At 40.8% G+C, this 8,867-nt stretch overlaps 1 protein-coding gene across 2 annotated transcripts in view; it reads left to right on the forward strand.

The window, feature by feature from the left end:
• LOC306781370 (acid-sensing ion channel 1-like) overlaps positions 1-8,222 on the forward strand; it is a gene marked incomplete at both ends in the record, with an annotated part of 32,743 nt that extends 24,521 nt beyond the window's left edge. Inside the window, 8 exons of one of the 2 annotated variants that reach the window (XM_079274199.1) lie at positions 4,964-5,114; positions 5,865-5,992; positions 6,505-6,655; positions 6,757-6,813; positions 6,965-7,118; positions 7,539-7,630; positions 7,718-7,797; positions 8,097-8,222. In XM_079274199.1, coding sequence (XP_079130325.1) covers positions 4,964-5,114; positions 5,865-5,992; positions 6,505-6,655; positions 6,757-6,813; positions 6,965-7,118; positions 7,539-7,630; positions 7,718-7,797; positions 8,097-8,222 — 939 coding nt within the window. Of the gene's footprint in view, positions 1-4,963; positions 5,115-5,864; positions 5,993-6,504; positions 6,656-6,756; positions 6,814-6,964; positions 7,119-7,538; positions 7,798-8,096 lie in introns of both variants that reach the window. The other variant, XM_079274198.1, reaches the window with a different exon arrangement.
• Positions 8,223-8,867: the final 645 nt, after the last annotated feature.

Genomic DNA, 8,867 nt, shown 5'->3' on the forward strand with positions numbered 1-8,867 from the left:
GTGAGACAGAGACAGATGATGGTTTCCTAAAAGTATTGAATTCTGACATTTAAACAGATTTCTGACTCATTTCCCCCGAGCACTGGAAAGGTTTATAACAGCTCATGTCTGCCGTTTTCTCCTCTGTTGTCAATAACTTCAGGAGAACTGGCCATCTGAACGATTAGGTGATCGTTACTCGGTCCAGCCCGGCAGCCTGCGCCGCCCCAAGCTGTCATCCAGCAGTCAATGCTTTGGACATGATGGTCTTGATTTGCATGCTCAATGCTCACTCATTATTCTGACTTTGACCTCCAGAAAAACACAATGGTTCAGCCTCTTTACACTTCTGCCAAATTCTGGTCCAATATTCAAAGGATAAATTGGCTGTGTAGACAAAAGCCTAAAAAAGCAAATTTTTGAAAACAATCCCCAACAAATACATTATTAAGTTGGTTTTGCTGCTATAGTGCTGCTTCTTTAGTCAACTAGCGGTGTTGCTATTCAGATGGTCATGCCATGCAATTTTGTACAGACATTCATGGTCACCAGAGGATAACTGCTACTTACTTTATTGCTCCTTTGTCATTTCCAATGGCAACACCATGTTGACATTTGTGATGTCTCAAGAAATAGATCCAAAGTTTAGGAGTCACCAAGGTTATTACAAGTCATCCTGAGGGGAACATGAATGTCTGTACCAAATGTCACGGCCATCAGTCCAATAGTTGTGACATTTTAATAAAAAAACAAATGTAAAACTCATCGTGGTTCTAGAGGAAAATTCAGGGGACAAAGTCACCGAGCATCATCCATTCAACAGACTGACATCCAACCTTGGAGCTACGCCACAAATGAGGCTTGAAATGCTTAAAAAAAGATACTAAACATTCACTTATAGGTTTTCAATTCTGTGACCGTTTTGAAACCACTGGCATAAAAATGGCAGATATTCATGCAGCTGTTATCTCTGTAGTGTTTTGTCAGGAGAGAAGGGCCTTTGGTCTTCTCTCTCTATTTAAGACAAGGGTTTTTTGTGTGAACTTCTTTATTTTGACCATCAGTCATGAGTGACTCAGGGTCTGATTCCGTGTTCAGGGCATCATTATTACACACATACAAACTGTGCCTCAGGCTTTCAATCCCCTGCCTGTAGTTTATTTACTCTGTGGAGAGGCTCTTTGTTGTTTCGCGTGGTGAGTCAGCTATTCATTTTAGAACCAAACAAAGGGGGGGGGGGGGGTGATTTGGCTCATGATGCTTTTATTCCTGACAAACAGTTGTGATCTGACGCCAAGATCACAAAGAGTGTAAACTGTAATTCGTCATCGGTATCATGACGTACTGAGTATTTTCTCATTGAATTAAGAACTTTAGTGCAAAGTGATCCGATTTTCTGGGAAATTTCAATAACTATGTGATTGTTATTATCAATTAAGTCAACTTACTTGTGTATCGTGATCTCTCGCGATATGATGTCAACACCATTCCTTTGAAAGACAATAAATGGTCATATTGAATTTTTGTCCAGCCCTACTTTTACTCTATCGGATGAATTGCCATGAAATTTGATACAGATATTGAAAATGGGAACACGGTACACGTTAGATCAAGAGGAGGACGAGGGTTGAACTGAATAGATAAAACCTCAACCACATTCTTTTGAAAATCCAAACACAGTATAATATTGCTCCAGGTTTTAAATGATGGATGGGGTTTTGCTTGTCACCCTAAATCACCTTTGATCTGAGAAGTGTACCTAACCACCCCGAGTTCAAGATGAGTCATCAAAAATAGTTTTAGGGTTTAAAGAAAAAAGAGATTTTGATACAGAAAAAATACTCGAAAAAACATTTTACATGTAACAAAAGATGAATGAATAATAAACAAATAGACAGAAGATTAGAACTTGAGAAATGTATTTTGTGCCATCATCAGACATTTAATAGCCTCTGCTGTACTTTTGTTTCGTGATCATTATCAATAATTAGCCTGCACATGCTAAGCTAAGATGGTGATCATGGTAAACAGTATAATCACCATATTAGTGTTGTGATAGTGAGCATTTTAGCATGCTCGTGTTTATCTTTTCCTAATAAAGCCTCCCAGAGCTGCTGGCATGGCCGTACACTGCTAGTCTTATTAATATTAATCCCTTCATCTGTTTCCATAAAGTTTATTCATGTATGAAGGCAACGAGTTTTTCCAGGTCAAAGAGTCGGAAATTACCCAAGCTGCACACAATAAGATGCAAAGAAACGTGGATGTGTTTTAGTGCCGGTCATCGTGGGCCTCTGGCTGCTCGCTGTTGCATTTAAATAGCATTTTCCCAGAGATAGCAGTTTCAGCGTACGGCATAATAACAGTGAAAGTGTTGGCACTTAACGGAGACGGCTTTAAAATCTTTGAAAACCTCCCCGTGAAACAACAGAGCGCTAATGGATTGAATTTACCCGGCTGAGACAACTCTTAGCAGCTCACAGATTGCAAGACTTCGCTAAATGGATGAGAAAGTGCATGTATTTGTGGTTCAGAGATTCTTTCAAAACCTGATGTGGCTTTAAAAACAGATATGTATAATCATGTGCATAATGATTGATTACAGCAGAGCTCTGTTGAGTGCTTTTCAATACGTGGGAAATTGTGTCTGAGTGACAACTTTATTGATCACAGAGCTCTGAATATATACCCTGTTTAAACCGCAGTCAGTAGGTAATGTATTCAATTCTGTGGAGAAAGAGGATTGATTTTCTGAAGTACCTTAACAGCAAAACAGTGATAAAAGCATACACAGGTCACAAGTAACAAGTAAACTGAACTTTCAGAAATCAGAATTTCTCTTTGTCACCTATCGTCCTTCGTGTTTCTTCTGATTTCTGCTGCAGAAATGTGCACAATCATTTATTAATTCCTCATAACAAGCAGAAGAAGCCGTATGCATTCTGTGCAGACTTTGTGCATTATACATGTTTAATGTTTTCATTCTTACCACCTCTGTCACATCAACTATTCAACAAGAGGCAGGTTACAACTGTCAGCCGACATCGCCTCACTTCAGCGTATCAATCAAGATGCCGGCGAACATCATGCTCCCGTCATACGCATGGTTTTTACATTTATGTAATGATTTATTTATTCATGAAGTACAGCGAGTGCAGCCGCTGTGTGATCTGACACATTTATGCTTTCATTTGTGCAGAAAGGGAAGAGCCTCTCTGATAGCTGGGTTAGTTCTTACAGATGTCTCACGAGTCAGCAGGATTCACAGATCAATACGTGTGAATGTGCAGTGAAGGCCACCGGCAGCAGGTTGATGAAAGAAGATAAGAAGAGAACGAGTATACAGTTTAAATGAGGCTCTGTTTACCGGGTGATTGTTAGCCATGCTAGCTGCTTAACTGGATGACAACGTCAGTCTGTCCAGACTAAAATAGAGGATGAATCCTCATGACTTTGATGATCCCGACTTTCTGTCTCGTTGTAGCATCAGGTCAACAACATTTGCAAGTCTCTGACCAAATACCTTCAGCTGTACTTTGCATTCAACACCACAAATGTTAGCATGCTAACCTACAACATTACACCTAAACATTAGCATGTTAGTGTTGTGGGGACGTTAGCACACTGATGTTAGCATGTAGCTAAAGCACCACTGTGCTCGAACAGAACTTGTTCGTACAAAGTAAAAAAATTGTTTGTAGTTTGTTTGAAAGGCAGAGTGTAAAACTGGTCATCATGAGAGAGGAGGGAGGCACGATGTGGTCTAAATTGTGGGTTAGCATGAGTGCCTTTTCTCTCCTGGAGGGAGATCAAGCTGCAACTTGATTGTTCAGATGAAAAAAATAGAATAAATGGTTGAATAATACATGAAAAAACAGAGCAGAGCAGTTCAAACCCTTTCTCACCTCCACACAGCAGGCCAATCACAGTGTGAAGTGGGTTCGTTTGTTGGGTTGTCAGCTTTTTAATTAAAGTTACATAAATGGTCGAACACATCCCCCGACACCGACATGGGAAAGATGGAGGTTTAACCTTGCAAACTGAGCAGGTCTGTCAGTATGAGTGCAAATGTGTGCACGCACTATTATTTGTTGCTTGCCGTGCATGTCCCTCGGGTTGATGTCTTGCTTTTACAACCAGCTGTCTCTAACTGACTACATGATAGATGGCTGGAATGTTAACGTTGCCCGTGGCAGGACCCAAACCCTTTCTCAACAATTACTTGGTTGGTTTGTTCTTTCTAATCCTAGATATGTCATTCTGTGCCATAACGCTGAACAATAGCCTGCTCCGAGCGTTAGCAGCTAAACTCCCCCTCCCCTCCCCCCCCTCTCTCTTTCTGTCCCTTTCGCTTCACGTCCCTGCTCTCCGTTGCTCCCTACTCTCCCACTCTCTCCCTGATTCTCCCTTGGTGGATCATGTGACTCATACTACACTAAACGCTCTAGTGCGAGATTAACTCTTTGCCGAAGCTCAGCATTCATCCGTTTATTTACTGCCGTGCACGCGTGGGCTGTTTAAAAGATGTCATGTGGGCTTTCTGCTGATATCTCACGCGCAGCTTTCGATCTAACATCTCGGCTTTCCTCAAAGATGAAGGCTGCACTCTCACTGGCTGGGATGCTTGGTCTCCATGGTAACATCAGGTTCATTATGAAGTGCCATAAAGAGCATGCGAGGGAACGTTAAATCCCCAGTCTGCTCATCTACATCACCTCACCGGTTTGATTGTGTAACCCTCAAACCACTCAGGACGACTTCCTTTAATCACTTCCCTCTAATTTCTCTCCTTTACTCATCCGCTCTTTCTTTCCTCACCTCCTTCTCTTCCTCCTTATCTCCGTTTATTCTATTTTTTAACACACCCATAACAGCAATAGAGCCAAACACTGCCCCCCAGTGGGAAAGCATTGGTGGGAAACCTTTTGAAGTTTTGCAGAGCTAATTAAAAAAAGCCACCAAATCTCTCTCATCTGTCTCTCAGGTCTTCACTCGCTACGGGAAGTGTTACACCTTTAACGCCGGCGGTGATGGACGCCCTGCTCTCTTCACCACCAAGGGAGGTATGGGTAACGGACTGGAGGTCATGCTGGACATTCAGCAGGATGAATACCTGCCTATCTGGGGAGAAACAGGTGAGGTGTGACAGTGTGTGCGTGGGCGGTCCTCAGCACCGCAGGGAGTGAGACTCTGCAGTAGTAGAAGAAGTATTCAGATGAGTGAAAGTACACCACTACAAGTGGAAGCACTGCATTCACAACCTTTCTTAAGTTAAACGTTGTAAGTATTCAGCTCAATGTACTTGAATAACAAAAGTAAAAGTACTCATTGTGCAGTAAAATGTTAAAATGCTGGTTTTAACTCATACACTGTTGGCTCGTTGAATCTACAGCAATGCATCATGTTCCATAAGATCATATGTTCGTGGCGTCGCTGTGCTGTTAGAACCACGTTTCTAAAAAGTCAACTTTTCATGAGCCAAGAGAAGCAGCCTTGTTTTCAGTTTCGTGACGATGCATTTTTCAGCTGACGCAATAAGGTTTTTAAAAAGTGTGTTTATCTTATGAAGTAGGAGAATTTCCTCAACCCATAAAGAAACATCTGTTTATCTGAAACATTCAAATTCAAAATCAACAAATCTGGAGATACTGAAAATCTGAAAAGAAAGATTTGCCTCTGAGATGTAGTTTAATTGAAGTATAATGTTGCATCAAATGGAAATACTCAAGTAGAGTACAGTAACCTCAATGTTGTACTTTAGTACACGAGTTGATTAAATGCAGGTATATTCCACCACTGCCACTCAGACAAATCTCTGGATTCATTGGTGAAACACATTTTCACGGCGTGTTGCTCATGATTCATCATTCTTTGAATTTCTGCAGATGAGACTTCATTTGAAGCCGGCGTCAAAGTTCAGATCCACAGTCAGGACGAGCCGTCCTTCATTGACCAGCTGGGCTTTGGCGTGGCGCCCGGCTTTCAGACGTTTGTTTCCTGTCAGGAGCAGAGGGTACAATCCGTTCCTCTTTGATCATCTTTGTACAAATGTTTAACAGGTTTTATCTAAAACCTGCATGACCACCTGACTGCTGGTGTTCCTTCACCTGTTGCTCCTCTTTTTTAGCCATATTGCTTTGTTTTGATGAATACAATTGTATTATTGCTGAGAGGAATAAAATGCAAAAAAAAACTATTTAAGTTGTGATACACCAGAATATCCTTTAAAGTCATTTGAATATACAGTATATCACTTTACTGTATTTACACAGATATAGAATAACATTTTATTTGATTTAGCTGATTTATTCCTCTATTTGCATTCTTTTATAACTGGAAGCATCCTCTTTTAGATTTTTTTTGTTATTTATTTGTTTTAATTTACTTTTATTCACCTATATTTTCATTTCAAAACAACAGCATACATTGTATTTGACTTTCTACAGTATATACTAACTAAAAATGTCATAAATGTATAAGTGTGACCACTGCTTTTGTATAATAAGTGACGTGTGTTCGTTGCAGCTGATATATCTTCCTCCTCCCTGGGGAGACTGTAAGGTGACGGCGATGGATTCAGACTTCTTTGACAGTTACAGCATCACAGCCTGTCGCATCGACTGCGAAACCCGCTACCTGGTGGACAACTGCAACTGTCGCATGGTGCACATGCCCGGTAGGGATCCTCTTACTTATTACTGTGTGTCGCATTAGAGTTACTTTAATGATATAAGTGAAAAATGACTTTACTGTGAGTGTGTGTCGCTTTGACTGCAGGCGATGCTCCCTACTGCACCCCCGAGCTGTACAAAGAATGTGCTGACCCAGCTCTTGGTATGACAAAAAGGCTTCGTCCACGTCTGGACTGAATCTTTAAACAGATACAAAACACACACACGCACACACCATCCTGTGACATTTCAAAGTCACAGCAGCATTGATCTGTTCCAAAGGTCAAACAGAGCTCTGGTTTTGTTCTCCGCAGACTTCCTGGTGGAGAGAGACAATGATTTCTGTGTGTGTGAGACGCCGTGCAACATGACCAGATACAGCAAAGAGCTGTCCTTCGTCAAGATCCCCAGCAAGGCCTCCGCTAAATATCTGGCAAAGAAATACAACAAATCTGAGCAGTATATTAAGTAAGCGTCAATCTGCATTTTTGTCAAATGCAAACAATGCACTGAAAAGGAAAACTAGATAAATAGCTAATTAAAAATGGGGTAATACTTTATTCTACGCAGTACATCGATATTTCATAAATGGTTTCACTAGAATGTAGTAACAAGCATATACAAGGATAATTTGTAAAACTCCATTTGAAGACATATTTTACTATTTTGTCATTCATTATGTTTACTCACCTCCTCTTATGGCTGCCCACAGGAGGTGTTATAGTTGTTGACAAATGCATTAATACACATTCATATCTGCGTACGACTACATTACAGTGTGTTATAAGCTATTCATTAAACACCTATGAATGCTGAATAGTTTGACTCAGAGTAAAGTGTCCCATGAAGTGTATTATAATGTTTTGACTTGCTTTCCGTTCTCCACAGAGAGAATATTCTGGTTTTAGACATCTTTTTTGAGGCTCTCAACTATGAAACTATTGAACAGAAGAAAGCTTATGAAGTGGCTGGACTTTTAGGTACATTCGTTTTATTATGTACTGTCGACGTTCTGTGTGTCTTTACGGTCGATGATGTTTTTAATCAGCTCCAATCTTGTATTCCAGGTGATATCGGTGGTCAGATGGGACTTTTTATCGGAGCAAGCATACTCACCATTCTGGAGATATTTGATTACCTTTATGAGGTGAGACCTCCTCTGGAAAGTGATTAGATAGAATAATAATGCATGTATTGCCTGCATGTAAATATTTACTGATTTAAAGTTGTAGCTACTGGACCATTGGGGACACTGAGCTCATGTAGTTTGGATTTCTTTTCTGGTAATGTGGGTGTTTTAGCAACCTTAAGGGAGCCAAAATGTACACAATTTTAAAATATGAAAAACACAAATAATTAGAAACATTTCTTTACATTTACATCCTCGTTGAGCCATGAACTGCTGATTGCCGTGGTGACCCGCTCTGTTTTTTTTACCCCTCTCAGGTAATAAAGTACAAGTTGTGCCGCTGCTCCGATAAGAAGCACAAGCACAACAACAACAACAACAACGACCAGGGAACGGTCTTGAGCTTGGACGATGTAAAGTGTCACGTCAGTAACTTTCATTAGGCTCCTGCAGACGCGAGGAGGAGGAGGAGGGGGCCCGCTGTGCTCTCTCGTCTCCGAGCGGTCTCGTGGACTTTGTTCATTGCAGTTTTTTTTCCAGACTGCAGGAGCGACCAGAGGAAGGTGTCTTAACTGTGCCTGGCAAGGTTTGTACGTACAAAATGTGGCTGAAGGGAGGACAGCAGAAACCAGAGATCAGACATGTTGTGATGGATTTTTAAAAAAGTCAGACGAACTGCATGGTCATCTGTAAACAGTTTCTCAAGACGTAGTATCAGATATGGGGGCATGAACCGAGCTGAGGTTCGTACGTGTTCAGTCATCTGTCAATCTGAAGGAGCTCTTTGTAAAATAATTGATGGGACAGGTTTGTTTTCACTTACAAGTAGTGTGTCTTTATTATTATAGGGTTTTTTTTTAGGTATTTGCATGTCAGTGCTGAACATTCTTTACTTTTTTTCCTTTGGCTTTTGCTTTCATTGCTCTTGTTCCTCTTTCTTTCCACCAACTTTCCATTTTTATATTCATGTCATCCAACCTTACTTTATGCCTTCCCTCGTTAAAACCTGAGCATTTTTGCCAACATACTGTACTACCTCATCTTGCAGGGTGACAGCGCCCTCCAGAATTTACAAGCCAAGCTAATTA

This window comes from Melanostigma gelatinosum, assembly GCF_949748355.1.
Source record: "Melanostigma gelatinosum genome assembly, chromosome: 8".
Lineage (NCBI taxonomy): Eukaryota > Metazoa > Chordata > Actinopteri > Perciformes > Zoarcidae > Melanostigma > Melanostigma gelatinosum.